General features: G+C 50.3%; 2 protein-coding genes across 4 annotated transcripts; one reads left to right on the forward strand and one right to left on the reverse strand.

The window, feature by feature from the left end:
• Nucleotides 1-127: 127 nt before the first annotated feature.
• TMEM50A (transmembrane protein 50A) lies at nucleotides 128-3,440 on the forward strand. 2 transcript variants are annotated; one of them, XM_054395265.1, is made up of 7 exons: nucleotides 128-187; nucleotides 579-690; nucleotides 1,097-1,209; nucleotides 1,534-1,601; nucleotides 1,758-1,850; nucleotides 2,042-2,102; nucleotides 2,779-3,440. In XM_054395265.1, exons 2-7 carry the CDS (start codon nucleotides 598-600, stop codon nucleotides 2,822-2,824), a joined length of 474 nt encoding a protein of 157 aa, XP_054251240.1. In that variant the 5' UTR covers nucleotides 128-187; nucleotides 579-597; the 3' UTR covers nucleotides 2,825-3,440. The 2 variants fall into 2 exon arrangements, with proteins under 2 accessions (XP_054251240.1, XP_054251241.1); XM_054395266.1 differs by lacking the exon at nucleotides 128-187 and having other exon boundaries at nucleotides 658-844.
• Nucleotides 3,441-4,024: 584 nt separating this feature from the next.
• On the reverse strand, nucleotides 4,025-12,027 carry LOC128977644 (RH-like protein). 2 transcript variants are annotated; one of them, XM_054395240.1, is made up of 10 exons: nucleotides 11,823-12,027; nucleotides 10,854-11,040; nucleotides 10,513-10,663; nucleotides 9,556-9,697; nucleotides 8,671-8,831; nucleotides 7,717-7,854; nucleotides 6,905-7,035; nucleotides 6,009-6,088; nucleotides 5,221-5,249; nucleotides 4,025-5,132 (listed from the first exon to the last, which is right to left on the reverse strand). In XM_054395240.1, exons 1-10 carry the CDS (start codon nucleotides 11,953-11,955, stop codon nucleotides 5,064-5,066), a joined length of 1,221 nt encoding a protein of 406 aa, XP_054251215.1. In that variant the 5' UTR covers nucleotides 11,956-12,027; the 3' UTR covers nucleotides 4,025-5,063. The 2 variants fall into 2 exon arrangements, with proteins under 2 accessions (XP_054251215.1, XP_054251214.1); XM_054395239.1 differs by adding an exon at nucleotides 5,516-5,589 and having other exon boundaries at nucleotides 5,082-5,249.
• Nucleotides 12,028-16,141: the final 4,114 nt, after the last annotated feature.

A 16,141-nucleotide genomic window follows, 5' to 3' on the forward strand; every position in this document is an offset into this window, starting at 1 on the left:
CCCGACCGGGGACACTTCTTCACACACCCATCACGCATGCGCGGGACCGCCAGCAAAGGCGGGGGCGCGCATCAGCTGAGCGTCGCGCATGCGCAGTGCGCGCGCCTCCGCAGCTGGCTGGAGGCGCTCGAAGGGGGGTTGCTGCGCGCGCGCCCGTGAAGCGCTCGCCGCCGGTCCCTGCCCTCAGGTAAAGGAGGGGCGCGGCGGGAGCCGGTAGCGCTCCCCGGGTACGGCGGGACACAGGGGTGCTCGGCTAGGAGGATTCCCCTTATCCCGGTAGATGGCTGCTAGCTCCGCCGGATGTCCCCGGCCTCAGGCGTGGGAGGGTGGCGGGGCCCCCTCTGAGGGCTGGGGTCGGTGACCGGCGGTGCGTTCGCGGGAGGGTGTCGGTAGGCAGGCTCTGGCCGCTGCTCGGCTCGGGCCTGCCTCAGGAAGGGGCCCGGCCTTGGCCGTGGGGTTTCGAGGGAAGGTCTGGCAGGGGCAGGCGGTCTGCGCGCTGTGCGGTGCTGTGTGCCAGCCCTTGGTGTCCGACGGGTCCCCTTTTTTTCTTTTTCTAATTACTATTATTTTTATTGCAGATCTGCAGAAGGCTGAAAAATGTCAGGTTTTCTGGAGAGCTTGAGGTGCTCCGAGTGCGTGGACTGGGGAGAGAAACGAAACACGATCGCTTCCGTGGCTGCTGGAGTGCTGGTACCTACTTCCTTAGCTGCAACTTGGCCTTTTTAGCTGTCGGCTCTTGAGGAGCTCGGAAGCAGAACCCAAAACGATGAACACAGATACCTTGTCCCTGCGTGTAGCAGCAGAGAGAACCCCAAAATCTATGCTGGGTGCTGCCATCTGCATGGTAACTTAAATTTCACAGCTGCCACCCATGTAATAACTCCTGGGAGTAGGCAAATTCCTGACTTTGCATTGAAGAGGACTCTTCTAGCCCTTACCATTCTGTGATTAAGTTGATAGAAAAACAGTTGTGGCCTCATTTTTCTCTGGGCTGGAGGCTAAAAATTATTTTATATATTAACACCACTTTTTCTTGAGTAATTTATATATTGTGTGAAAGTTTCATCTGCATGTTTTAACCTGGCTTCTCTAATAGTTTTTTACAGGTTGGTGGATAATCATAGATGCAGCTGTAAAATACCCTAAGGTAGAAGACTTCAACCACTCCTACCATGCTTGTGGGGTTATAGCCACTATTGCATTCCTCATGTAAGTCTCATGTCTTCCTCCTAGAACATAAAATTGATGCCATGTTTCAATGGTGAAGTAACTGAGAACCACAAATCAAGTTAATATCTTGAGTGTTTCTGATGTCTTTCTTACATGGATGTTTATAATGAAAAATAAATCCGTGTGTAGTACAGGCCCAAGTCTTACTAGTCTGTGGGCAAAAACTTTTTAGCCTCATTCCTCTTTCACAAACCCTCCATCATCCTTTTTGGGGCAGGTTCCTGAGCAGTTTCTCCTGTTGTTTTGCAAACATTTCTGGCTTTGCCTTTTCTAACTGAGTTGTCTCCTGTTTTGCTGCTGCAGGATCAATGCAGTGTCCAATGGCCAGGTGCGGGGTGACAGTTACAGCGAAGGCTGCCTGGGACAAACAGGTATGGTGGTACCAGCTATTGAGCTGGGGACTGGAGTTGTGAGAGCTGTAGCAGCATGTGTGGTGTGTGTCTGCACAGCTCTGGTGTGAGTTCTGAACCAAAAGCGTGCTGAACGCCACCAGTGTCTGCACAGCACATCCCTTTGTCTCTCTCAAGGTGCTCGGATCTGGCTGTTCATTGGGTTCATGATGGCTTTTGGATCTCTGATTGCTTCCATGTGGATCCTCTTTGGAGGTTATGTTGTTAAAGGTAAGTACAGCATGGAATGTGTCCTGATCCATGTTTTGAAAGTTTCAGGTATTTTAAATTCTTCCTGCTGAGGGTGGTGTGAGGCGCTGGAAGGGTTGCTAAGAGAGTGTAATTTGGCGTTTCTGAAGTGCCAGACATAGGATGTTCTTGAAAATGACTTCCAGAAACTGATGATTTTTGTCTTTTGTTAGAAAAAGCAGCAGTGTACCCAGGAATTGCTGTGTTTTTCCAGAATGCCTTCATCTTTTTTGGGTAAGGCTCTCCTCCTTTGTTCATTTTTCATGCTAAAACCCAAAATTTTCTGTAATCTGTGGAAGATTTTTAAGCCTAGACCTGTGTGAATCCAGGCTGGGTGCAGAGTGGGTTGAGAGCAGCTCTGAGCAGGAGAAAGGGATCAGGGGAGGCTCCTGTAAACCATCTGTGCCATGCTGCCCAGGACATCTTCCCATGGAGAAGAGAAGATTGCAGGGGGACCTTAGAGCTGCCTTCTCATGAGGGTGTCTAGAGACAGGACAAGGGGGAATGGTTTGAAGCTCAGTCAGAGCAGGGTTAGACTGGAGCTGAGGAAGTTCTTCAATACCAGGGTGGTGAGGCTCTGGCACAGGCTGCCCAGGGAGGCTGTGGATGCCTCCTCTCTGGGGATGTTCAAGGCCAGGCTGGATGAGGCCTTGAGCAGCTGAGTGTAGCTGAGAGGTGTCCCTGGGCATGGTGAGGAGGTTGGAGCAGATGAGCTCTGAGGTCCCTCCCAGCCTGAGCCATTCTAGGATTGCATACCCTGCTGCTGAAGGCAGGGGGTGTCTGGGCTGTGTAGGTTTCCCTGCAGGACCAGGAGCTGGATTTGCAGACACCAGAAGCTGCTGTGTTTAAAACAGGAGGTGTTTGATCTGCTGCACTCTGATCTCCTGTACCTTTATTCTGCTCTCCACAGAGGCCTGGTCTTCAAGTTTGGCCGCACAGAAGATCTGTGGCAGTGAACACAGCTGTGGAGCATCCTGGCTGTGCTGCTTTTTAACTCCACACTCCCAACGTTTTGTAAGCCCCATTTTTTGTAAGCAATTGCGTCTGAAGATAAGTCAAGGAAAACTTCAGTCTCAGCACTAAAAATCCTGGTTCTATCCTGTTGTTGTTTTTTACTCTCAATGTGTCCATTCAAATGTTGTCCTGCTCTTGACAAAGGTCAGATCACTGCCAGTGCTGAGGGCAGTCACTCTCTGCTAGGATGTTTGCTACAAGTACATAGTGTAGAGGAAAATTGGATCTATTTAACCAGCTCTTTCTAGGACATATACAATCCAAAACTTCACTGAAAATGCTTTAAAACTCCCTTTTTAACATCTATTTATTAAATATTTCCTGTTTCTGGACAATATAACCATTTCTTCAATTTCAAAACTTGGTGTCTGGCTTTTCATTATTTGCATCATTTTAGAACTGTAAACTCTGCTGGTTTGGGTTGTGTTTGTTCTGTTTTCCCCCTCCTTGATTATTCATCCTACAGTGACAATAAGGAAGTAGCTGGTGAGTAACAACTCCTGGGGTTGCTGTGGCTGATGGTGTAGAGGCACAGTATAAATTATGCTTCCTGTTGGCCATTTTCTAACCACTGTAAGAACAAGGAAGCACCTCTTAGAGCAGAGCTCTCCTCACACCAGGGAGAGTCACTACCAAGGAGAATTTTGATCCTCTGTCTCCATTCACCCAGGCTGGCTTCCCCAGAAACCAAGGATAAGAGAGATGGAAGTAAAACATTGTTCCTTAAAAGCCTTCTGCTAGAGATTAACCATTTGAGTGGCAGAAGATCTGCTTGCTTGGTGCAACCATTCCAGGTCAGGTTGTCTGGGGCTCTAAGCAGCCTGCTCTAGTTGGGGATGTCCTTGCTGACTACAGGGGCTTGGACTGGATGAGCTTTCAAGATCCCTTCCTCCCCAAGCCATTCCACAACTTCATAACTGGACTGTGCAGTGTGTCCAGGCTGAGAGGTATCACCAGCAGCAGTGGGCAGCTGGTACCTCAAGCACACCCCTGACTACTTTATGCCCTGGAAATGAAAGCTTGCCCTTCTTCCACCAGGGATATTTCATTCCTTGAAACCTGCCCCACAGCTCCTGAGCTGCAGAGATTTGCTTTGCTTAATCCCTGCTGAGTGAATTGAGGTCAGCTGCCTGTCACTGAGCACCCAAGAGCTCAGGCCCTGCCTGCAGCATTCCTTTTCTCCTCATCACTTCAGTTTTAAGCAAGTGTGCTGAAAAAAATAAAAAAAAAATCACATCTGGACTTCTTTTTTTATTAGGTAAGCATTTTGGAAAGAGGTTGAAAATGAGTTGGGCAACTCATTTGAAACAGAAGAAACCCTGTGCCTCACAATGCACCTAAAAACTAGGGCTTGCTTGCACAGGATCCTCTGCCTGACCTTCCCCAGGGTGTGCAGCACAGCCCTGCTGATTTTGGGCTAAAAAAGCTCAGCCAAGGCTCTGGAAATGAGTCCTTTGCCTTGGTACCAGCTAGGATCAAAGACTATTCCCTCAGCTTCTCCTGTTCTCCACCCCGAGGGCAGCCAGAGGCTTCTGGGCAGCTGAGCTCTTGGTGGTACAGACTGTCAGGGCCCAGCCAGGCTGTTCTGAGGTTTGCAGCCAAATCTGACCTGTGAGCAAACACCACTGACTTTGGGGACACTGGCACCAAGCTGAATGATTTCACTTTGAACCCTCTGAAGCTCCAAAGAGCTTGCCCAAGCCAAGTCATGATAGATTTTTCTTGAAGCAGTCAGGTAACTCCCAGGAGCCTGGTGAGATGCAGAGCTCTGGCCCTGCTCCAGCTCACTCATCAAATCCTTGCTTAGCAGAATTAATTTAGCTTAAAAAACAAGCACTTTAACACTTCACTAGGTAACAATGAGCATGGAATCCTTGAAAAATTGTACTTTAAGATACATATTTTGGCTTTCAGACTTGGGAGATAAAAATAGTTGAAAGTTTCTAAGCATTTGGATTGACAGCAATGGATGCAGCCAACTTTTGGGGTTGTCTTTTGGGTTTTTTGGACATATCCTACAAATAATGAATTTAAGAGCAATCCAAGCAGAAAAGCAAAATGTGTTTCAGTTTGCAACTGTAAAATTTACAGCCATTAGGGTTGCAAGAATAATTCCAACAGTTGATTACTAATTTATTGGCTGTCCATTGACCTCTCAGGTGCTCTTTCAACCCCTCCCAGCTATTCATTTGCTCTAGTGACAAAAAGGGAAAAGCTTATCTTGGTTATGTCCATTCTCAGGGGTCCTCCCATTTCAAATCCATCCTCAGAGGTTCTTCCATTCCAAATCCATCTTTAGGGGTTCTTCCAGTCCAAATTCATCCTCAGGGTTTCTTCCATTCAAAATCCAACAGCCAAATGGGGAAACTGTGGAGACAAATGTTCTTTTATGACCTCTGAGGTCCTTTCCAACCTGAGCCATTCTGTGATGATCATTTATGATTCACCCTGTGCCCACCCACAGCCCTCAGAATCCTTGCTGACCACCACCCATTTCTATCATGCAGGTTCTCAATCAGCTGGGGGGGGAACAAGCTCCTCTATTTCCAACAGGGCAGCCAAAACTTCCTGTGGAAAGGAATTATCCCCCTTCTAATTAACTCAGACATGGTTCATTTCACACTGAAACTTACCTCCCAATAAAACTGGTCTTCAAAGTACTTGGACACAGGGATGGTCCTAAACACTTTGAGGTTTAAGATGGAACCTGTTTGTAAAAACACCAAGAGCCAAAATAAGCCCAGAGAGAGCAGGGCAAGGGGAGGGCTGTGTGCACTGCAGAGTTCTTAGTGACACATTTAAACATAACACAGACCAGAACACAAACTCAGGACCAAGCCATAAATCACAGAATCGTTTTGGTTGGAACAGACCTTTAAGATCATCAGCCCTTAACCCAGCACTGCCAGGGCACCACCAAACCATGGCCCTCAGCACCACCAAACCATGGATCTGAAACCCCTTGGGGATGGGGACTCCACCACTGCCCTGGGCAGCCTGGGCCAAGGTTCACAACCCTTCGGGGGAAGAAATGGTTCCTCATGGCCAACCTAAACCTCACAACCCACTCAGCCCCTGTCCCAAGGAGAGGAATAAAGGGCTGAAGGCTTGGTCTTCAATACTGACCTGTAAGGAAACCTGTTACTGAGGCAACACTGATGGTCAGGCAGAAGGCTCCAACATGAATCATGACCAAGCTACCCAGTCTGAAAAGCAAAAGAAGGGTTTCACCTCCTTCAGCTGCTGAACTCAGCATTAAGACTGAATGAGTCTGGATCTCCACAGCATTTCACAGCAAATTTCTCTTCTTCTCCACTCTCCCTGCAGCTGCAGCTCAGTGTTTTAAAGGAGCCAATCAGAAGCCTAAGACAGGCTTCAGACAGGCGTTTGCTCTTAGAAACCACCACTTTGGTACCACAGCTTCATTCAATGTGTTTGTATCAATAAGGACATGATTGGAAGTGTAAGGCCCTAAGGCTGCAGCAGGATTCACTCCTTGTGTGACACAGCTTGAGCTGGAAATGTCAAAATGAGAACCCAGATCACAACCACCAACAGAGGATATCCTTAACTGAGCCCTGCAGCTCTTGGATCTCTCCCCAAGGATATTTTCCAGTTCAGAGTCCACACTGGCTTCAGTCTTGCCCCTGACTCAGACTTAAAGGCTCACCTGAAGAGAAATGCTGATTGTTGCCCCCCTGCATTAGCCTACAAAGCTGCCCAAAAGCCAGACTCAGTCCTGGAGGGATGCCCATTCCCCAGCCTTCATCTCCTGTGTCTGCTGCATTTAATAGCAACCAAAAATACAGACAGAGAACAGCACCAAAAGGTTGATATTAACATTTTGATCCCAAATCTGCCCAACTCTGAAAAGTCTCTTACTGACTTGTTTGGACTTCACCTTAGATTCTCTGATTTAAAATGATTTCTCTGTGCTGATACTGAGTCCTTCTGTGGTAGAACTCTTCTCAAGGCAGACTACAATAACAATTAGTTAAACTTAACAGCAGGAATTTCTGTACCTTGGTAAATTGTCCCAGTTTTGGACCACTAAGAGAATGACCTGAGCAAGGCCTCCAAGCACAGCAGGCAAGCCAAAAGTGAAATGAACTCCAGAGGTGTCATGGATCTTGAGAGCAGGATTCAAGCATCTCTGGGAAGAAGGTTTCCAGAATCATAAAATCACAGAATGACAGAATGGCTCAGGTTGGAAGGGACCAAAGGGATCATCTCCTCCAACCTCCCCACTATGCCCATGGACACCTCTCAGCTACACTCAGCTGCTCAAGGCCATATCCAGCCTGGCCTTGAACACCCCCAGGCAGGAGACACCCACAGCCTCCCTGGGCAGCCTGTGCCAGAGTCTCACCACCCTCCTACTTCCTCAGCCCCAGTCCAACCCTGCTCTGCCTCAGCTTCAAACCATTCCCCCTTGGCCTGTCTCAGACACCCTGATGAAAACTCCCTCTGCAGCCTTCCTGCAGGATCCCTTCAGGTACTGGCAGGCAGCTCTAAGGTCCCCCTGGAGCCTTTTCCTCTCCAGGCACCCCCCCAGCTCCCTCAGCCTGGCCTCACAGCCCTCTCTTGCCCTCTGCTCACACTTCTCTGGCTGCAGCCCAGCACACAGCTGCCTGCTGGGCTGCAGGAGGGCACTGCTGGCTCCTGGGGAGCTCCTCAGCAACCAACACCCCCAGGTCTCTTTCTTCAGAGCTGCTCTCAACCCACTTTGCACCCAGCCTGGATCTGTGCCTGGGACTGGCCCAACCCAGATGCAGGACCTTGCAGTTTGACTTCTACAAACCATCCAAAGATCCATGTCAAGATTGAGCATTACCTGCAAGCAGTAGGACCCCAGGATGGTTATCAGACTGGCAAGCAGACCCAGGATCATTGCAATCCAAGGGTACTCAATCCTGTGAGCTGTGTAACCCACAGCGACCCCACCAGCCAGCACTGCACTCTGGATGTGGCTCTGCAAAAGAAACCAACAAAAACATGAGGTGAAAGCTCAGACAGCACTTCCAGCACCCCAGTTTCCCAGATCTCATCATTCTCTCACAACTGGGATCTCTGTAGGGTGGCTTTGGGCCTCTGAAAACTGCAAAGCATGATCTGAGATTAGTTAGAGCTTCAGTGTTCTGCTCAGGAGGTTAATGGTCATAGAATCGCAGAATGGCAGGGGTTGGAAGGGACCTCCAGAGATCTAATCCAACCACCTGCCAGGGCAGGGTCACCCAGGGACACATCCAGGTGGGTTTGGAAAGGCCCCAGAGAAGGAGACTCCACAACTTCTCTGGGCAGCCTGCTCCAGGGCTCTGCACCCTCACACCAAATGAGTTTCTCCTCATGTTAAGGTGGAACCTCCTGAGCTCCAGCTTGTACCTGTGGTTCCTTGTCCTGTCACTGGGCACCACCCAACAGATCCTGGCACCTCCATCCTGACACCCACCCCTCAGATATTGATAGACATTGATCAGATCCCTCTCAGCCTTCTCTTCTCCAGACTGAACAGCCCCAGGGCTCTCAGTTTTTCTTCACAGCAGAGCTGTTCCAGTCCCTTCATCATCCTTGTAGCCTCCACTAGACTCTCTGAGGCTGATCTTTTTCTCTCTTAAATTGGGAAGCCCAAAACTGGACACAGAATTCCAGGTGTGGTCTCAGCAGGGCAGAGTAGAGCAGGAGGAGAACCTTCCTAGACCTGCTGGGCACACTTGTTTTCACTTCCCAGCATTACTGAGAGTACCAGCAAAGCCTCTCCCCCAGGCAATGCCTTCCTCCCATGCCTTACCATCTGGAACTTCCCATCCTTTGTGGTCAGAGCAGACAGCACAAAGGCAGCCACAGCACTGGCTGCCAGGGCAAAGTAGGTGTTGGAGATGGTTCTGCTCCTGCCATCCACATCCAGCACGAAATTGAAGCTTGGCCAGAACACCCACAGGAAGAGAGTACCTGGGAGACAAAGACAAGCAACTGCCATTGTCTGCTCTAAACCACAGTGACTCCATCACCAGCTGGCTCTGGAGGGCTCCAGGCTGCATTCTGGTGCAGGGGTTAGAAGGAGTCATGATAATAAACCCCCCAAAAATGGTTTCTTTAAGGAAAAGAATGAGACTCCCATACACTCAGCCTTGCACTGCTCAGATCCTTCCTCCTGGGCCTGCCTGTATCACACTCCCCAGCCTTCACCAGGCTTTTATCTTGCCCTTTACTGTGACTAGGCAGGGACTGCCCTTTTATATCTCTGCACAGCACCTTGCAAAACAAAACTGAGCCTTGGCCCTAGCTGGGAAGTGCAAGCAGTACTGAAATAGAAGCTGTGACCTCAGCTCTGGTGTGCAGGTCCCTCACCAAAACTCCTACCCAAGCCCAAAGAGGGCAGCTTGGCTGGGAGAGGGGGCAGTTAACCTGGCACAGCCTCTGTGCTGAGACTGAAAGTAAACAAACCAAGGCCCAGCAGCTGCAGCAGCAGCTTCCATGGCTGGCAGGGAACTTGCTGAGAGACATCAACCCAGTGTCAGCACAGCAGCAGCAGTTTGCTGTGCTTGGCTGCATTCAGACCTACATTTTGGTTGCAAAAGCTTCAGTGTGCTGTGGCCAGCCCCCAAAAACCTTCCTTATGCTCTCACTGCAACCCCTCCTCCTTCCAGCTGAGATGTTCAAGCAAATGCCTTACCCAGCATGGAAAATAAATCTGACTTTGGGGTCCTCCTGCTCTTCTCAGACCTTGGTGATGGCTCAGAGAAACGTGAGGAGACTGCCAGGCCAAAGTAGGCTCCAAAGAGGTGAACATGCCTCATGGTGATGTTGTCTGGAAGCTGTATCAACAGAACAATCAAATTTGTGGTTTATTTCAGGCCACAGGAGGCCTTTGATGCAATCCCTGATCTAGCTGCTCAGGTAACCTCCCTCTAGGCAAGTTACTGTCACAGCCCCTCAGCTTATGCATGAGTTACTCACTGGGGATTAGCTTCACTGAATTCAGAGCAGCTCACAAAGACCCAATCCATGCACAAAGAGCTTGGGGCATGTTTACACTGCACATTAAATGCAGGTCTGACTCTGCTGTCCAGGCTGGCTGGGCTGGGCTGCCATTCACACTGGGAATCATCCAGACCCAACTGACATGAGGAGGAGGTGAAGTTTAAAGGCATTTAGTGCCTTAGCACAGGTCAAGACTTTCATCCATGAGCTGGGGATGGTCAGGACAGGGGCAATGCCAAATGCTCTACATCCCAAATCCATCAGATCAGCTCCTCCTTCAAGGCCAAGAGACAGATCTAGACACAGAGTATGCAGGGTTTGGAGTCCCATGTCCTGCAGGTCAGGCTTCATCTCTTAACAAAAGCACAGCCATACACTAAGTCAGAGGAGATAAAACATTGCTGGAATCAGAGTTGTTTAGGCTGGAAAAAGACCTTTGAGATCATCCAGTCCAACACTACCAAGTCCACTGCTAAACCATCTCCCTCAGCACAATGCCTACATGGCTTTTAAATGCCTCCAGGGATGAAGATTCAACCACTCCCTGGGATGTTCCTGTCAGCACAGCACCAACACAGCAGCAAAAGGCAACGTTCCAAAGTCCAAGTGACATTCCCCACCCCCATGCCTGGGAATCACACCACAGTACCTGCAGGAACACATGGTTCATCCCTCTGCTCACATGGAAAACTATGATCTCCACAACTGTCATCAGAATCAACTGCACAGGATTAGCCTTCCCAAGAACAGCTCCAGTGGAGATGACCACAGCAGTCATGCTCACAACAGCCTTTATTATTCTGCAGGGAAGGAAAAATAGACCATGCTAGGGCCAATAAAATGTACTCACCCCCCCTTCCCCAGAACCTCTTGAAATAGCTGCAAACAGGACAATGCTGATTCACAACCAGGCCCACAGAACAAGGCATTCTCCTCCATACAAGCAATCAGCAGTTCTAGATTGTTCCAACCCCACCAAGAATTAATTACCTTTCCAGACCATATAGCCTTTCCATTTGAAGAAGGAAAATCAACAAATCTTCTATCAGCACAGAGCACTGGACACCAAGTACAAGGATCAGGAGGTTGAATCCAATGCTGCTAAATCCATATCTTCTGAGAAACAGGAAGAAAAAGCCAAATCCAAACACCAGCATGTGGTTTACATCTTGAAAAGCTGCATGACAGAAAAGACCAAGTGGGTGGTGAGGTTATTTATGGGGAAGTTATTTATGCAGAGGGAATTTCTGGTCAAAAATGCAATGCAAAAGCCCCAGCTGAGAAACATTCAGACACTACTGCATGAAGGGTAGAGGCTGTCCAAGATACAAGCTCTTGGATTTGGACACCTGGAAGTGTTCCCTGGGCCATGCCCACAGTCATAACCCCATGGGGTTGTGCCAACCTTTACCTACAGCAAAACATCAAACTGCTTTTAAGCAGATCTCATTTGTTGAGCTGTAAACCAGGGAGGGTAACACAAGAAGGTCCCAAGGATCAATCAGCTCCTGTTTGTGCACCTTACATACTATGGCCAGAGCACAATCTGCTGATCCATGCACAAAATCCATCTCCAGGATATATCCCAGCCCTTCATTCCATTGCATTCACTCCATGAATTTCCAGCAAGCATTCAGATGGAAACCAGGGCCAGCCTGGATTGTTCCTCTGCAGCACAAAGCCATGCCAAGACCTCACAGAGGTGCCTGCCCTCAGCTCTACCTTCCTGGGAGCCAAGATCCCCATAAACAAGCAGCAGCAAAGAGAGCAACAGCACAGTTTAGTGTCCCTTAAGAGCTTTAAAAGGTGACTGCACAGCAGCCCTGGGAGGCAGGGGTCTCAGAGGGCAACGAAACCATTCCACTCCTCACTAAGACACACACAGAGCTGCTGAGCCCCAGCTCCACCACACTGCAAGAGCAGCCATGAACCCCTTCAGAGCCAGGCTGCTGACCTTACCTGCATAGGCAATGGTGGGCATGTATCCTGCACCATCTGAGATGAAGAAGTAAAAGAGGAGGATGAAGGCAGCTTGCAGGAGGAGGATCAGCCACGGGACGCTGCTTCGGAAGCTGCGGTAGGGAGCAGGCATCCTGCCCTGCACTGCACCCAGCACAATTATTTGGCTCTATAAAAATGTTCCAGTAACCCCAAACCAACAGAAAAGGAGGTGATGGGGGGCAGGAATAAAAACTCAAGAGAGATAAAAAAGCCCAAAAGGCGTCAGCAAGGAGCAGTTCCTTATCTGTGACATGTCAGGAGCCCAAACTTACCACAGCTGCCATGGACTGAACTCACAGAGTCCTCCTGAGCACAGCTGTGGCAGGCTGGCAGAACTTCATGCTCCAGGGCACCATCCAGAAGATTCTTTGGCTGCTGTGGGACTGTGCTTGCAGCCCAGGAGGCCAGCTGTGTCCTGGGCTGTATCAGAAGTGTGGCCAGCAGGGCAAGGGAGGATTCTGCCCCTCTGCTCTGCTCTTGCGAGTCCCCACCTGCGGCACTGCATCCAGTTCTGGTGCCACCACCACAAGGAGGATATGGAACTGCTGGAGAGGGTGCAGAGGAGGCCACAAGGATGATCAGAGGGCTGAAGAACCTCCTTTATGGGGACAGGATGAAAGAAGAGGCTTGACCTGGGCTTTATACTGACAGATACAGGCTGGAGTCCCATTGTTGAGAAGTTTAGGGTCACCTGTCCTGTCTGCCCTTCCCTGCACATGCCACCTCTGACTTGCTGCACCCCAACATGGTACTCAGGTGACCTTGGCCTGCACCCCAGCCCTTGATACTAACTCTCCCCATCAGCATTCTCACTGCTAGAAGCAGGCCCTGTCTGTGCAAGCATGCTCTGAACTTCAGGAAGTGCTGGCCCTGAGCACTGAAGAGAATCAGTTCTGTTCCAGCCCCCAGCAGGACACAAGGCTGTGGAACTCTGCATGGTCATCCCCAGGCTGGGATGTCACAGGCAGACAGCACTCTTCAGAGTGCTGGGAATCAAACCTGCACCCTCCAGTTCCTTTAATTCACACCTAGCCTACATCCAGAAGTGCCTCAACTTAGAATCACAGAATTGTCAGGGTTGGAAGGGACCTCCAGGATCATCCAGATCCAACCCCCCTGCCATGGGCAGGGACACCTCACACCACAGCAGGTTGCTCACAGCCACATCCAGCCTGGCCTTAAAAACCTCCAGGGATGAGGCTTCCACCACCTCCCTGGGCAACCTGTGCCAGTCTCTCACCACCCTCATGGGGAAGAACTCCTTCCTAACATCCAATCTGAATCTCCCCAGTTCTAGTTTCGCTCCATTCCCCCCAGTCCTATCACTCCCTGGCACCCTAAAAAGTCCTTCCCCAGCTTTCTTGTAGCCCTCTTCAGATACTTGGAAGGCCATAAGAAGGTCTCCTTGGAGCCTTCTCTTCTCCAGACTGAACAACCCCAACTCTCTCAGTCTGTCCTCATAGCAGAGGAGCTCCAGCCCTCTGCTCATCCTCGTGGTCCTTCTCTGGACATGTTCCAGCTCCTCCAGATCCTTCTATTACAACATAGTGACTGCAAGGGACCTGCTGCCTTTGGCTTCTTTTGGTAAGGCACAGACTTTTTTAAAAGTTGGTTTTGGTTTTTGTTTTTTAACCCAGGAGCTACTGGAATGAACATTTGGGGCACATGAGCAGGGCTGCATGGTGGCAGCTGCCTGTGTTCACTATATCCCTAGGCACAGCCATCATAATTTGCTAGATAAGATTATTTGGTTGTTGTTAGATAAGATTATTTGGCTGTTGTTGATAAGATTATTCGCTGTTGAGGACAATTTAAGAAGCCATAAAATGAACATTACTATCTTCTCAATATTCACTCTGCTCTTTGCTAACTTGGAACTCTCTTTGTTCAGGTAATCCAAGAGATTAAATTAATATAATTATGCCTCAGACTCTTTTCAGGCCATTTCCAGCCCCAGTGCTTGCTCGAGATAGGGACAGCATAAACAAAAGGGTAGAAAGCCACCTACTGGCCACAAAAATATGCATTAAACAAACAGGAGGCAGAAAAATTCCACCTCACTTGGCTTTTAGGACGTTCCTCCTGCAAGCCCAGGCTATATGGCAGAGCTTTGAAGCCATCTGGGAAGGTGGCATTTGTGGTCATAAATTGCACCTTCCTCACACACCCCAAATTGTTTCACCAGGCTTTACTCAGCCTAATAAACCCAGGACTCAAGTACCTTACCCCCGTGTCACTCCTAAACAACATTCAAAGGACTTCCCCAGGTGCTGCCCTGACTTCAGTGAAACCCCAGTGTAGAAAAATCCCTGCTCAGCTCCTTTTGATGGGAATTCTGTGACCACGGGGGTCATTCAGAGCTGGTAAACATTCCCCAGCCAAGAAAAAGCTAACAGCTGAAAGAGCAATTTAGAAATTGACTTAGTTAATTGATGCAGTACCTTTGTGTGGTTCATAAATCAATGTATCTAATTAGCTTTCAACAAACTCCTAGGGCTCATACCCAGAATAAGAGTGACCCTGGGCTCCTTTCACCATTTTGCACGGTCAGATGAACACTTGTTACCAGATCCCCTGTCAGCATTAACACTCAGGGAAAATACACCACAGGCCAGAAATTCACCCATGGTTTTCTCGGGGTGGCACACCATGGTGTGAGTGCTGATGCTCTGATTTCCAGCTTAAACTCCCTCAATGATCTGACAGGGTGTGAAGTACAAAATCGTCTTCAAACTAGAGCTCCACTAGCTGCAAAAGGACCCCAGTAGCCTCACACCCACTCTCTGTGCCAGTTTTAAGGCACATCAGGAGCTGTGCTGCTCAGTCTCAGCCCAGCGTCGTATGACTCTTGCTCAGGGAGGTCCATTACCCCCAGGTAAGCTCCTAACACCCAGCCCAGCCCTGGCCAGAGAAGCCAAGGCAGCCAGGAAAGGATGGGGGTTCCCTGGGCACCAGCCTCCCAACAGCCACAGGGCGGGCGGATGCCGCGCCGGGCCAGATCCCTCAGGCTCGGGGGCTGCCATCGGGTTCCTCACGGTTTACCACAGTCCAAAGGAAGCCACAGAGACTCGGGGCGGGAACTCTGACGAGAGGACGCCGGGGTGTGGAGATCTCAAACCACAAGCCCTGGGCCCCAAGCCTGCGGCGCTGGGCGGCTACACCGTCTGGCCGTGACTAGGCAGCCGCGGGCAGCGGCGGCACCACTATGCCCCGCCCCTCACCTCCCATTGGTTGAACATCAGCCCCTCCCAACAAGCCTCCCTTAGGGACTAGCTTCCCATTGGCCGAAGGCTGGCTCCCCTCATGACCTCTGATTGGCTCACCTCCAGACACCGTCCGTCTTTGGGCCGATCGGCGAAAGAGAGGCCAGGTCGCCCCACCCCTCCTCGCTCCCTGCCTCACGATTGAGCCGATCGCTTGTCACTCTAGTCTGTGGGTCCTTTATTGGCTGGAGGGGTCTCTCAGAGGGAGTTTTCTTCTCTTCCGTGAGCTGTCAGTACAGGGCTGAGCTGTGGGGGACGCACAGGGCGCGACAAGCTGCCAGCGCTTATCTCTGTACCTGAGGCTTAGCTTTCCTATTCCCAATAGCTTATTAGCCAGCAAGCTTGTCAAGCAAGTATAAGGGGCGGTACTCCAGTGCTAGTGTGACAGAGGAAATTAAGCCCTCCTTCTTCCGTTTCCGAATGGATAGCTGAGCTGTCCTTTTATTTTTATTTTTCTCTTCCATTGGGCAGTTTCGCTGTCGGTCACAACACGGGGCGGGAGCAAGCCCAGAAGGACAGTAGGCGGGAAAAGAACAAAACCTTCTCATGGATTGGCCTGCAAGCCATCAATTCACGAGTCCCTCCCTTTGACGGGCTGCCCTGGCCGTCAATCAAGGGTGTGGGCGGGCCACCCGATAGAGCTAGGCAGAACCAACTTTCTGCTGTCGCCATGGGTCTTCTCGGCCGTCCGTCTGCCTTTCCACGCAGTCTATTGGTCCACCACGCTGTCATTCCGGCGGAGTCAACAGCTTGATTGGGCAGCGCCGAAAGAGGCGGGGTGCTGCGCGGCGACTGCGCGGGGGGACGCGACGGGGAGGGACGGACCAGGAATTATTTTTATTTCTTTGTTTCCCAGGGAGAAAAAAAAAAAAAAACACTGAAAAAAAAATTGCCAAAAAAAAAAGGAGACAAATCAGCGACTCCAGCCGCGGGCGAGGGAACCCCCCGCGAGGGGCGGATGCTGCTGCCGTGAGCGGGGCGGGCCAGGGCAGCGCGGGGCCGGGAGCGCGGCGG

Source organism: Indicator indicator, chromosome 33 (genome assembly GCF_027791375.1).
Source record: "Indicator indicator isolate 239-I01 chromosome 33, UM_Iind_1.1, whole genome shotgun sequence".
NCBI lineage: Eukaryota > Metazoa > Chordata > Aves > Piciformes > Indicatoridae > Indicator > Indicator indicator.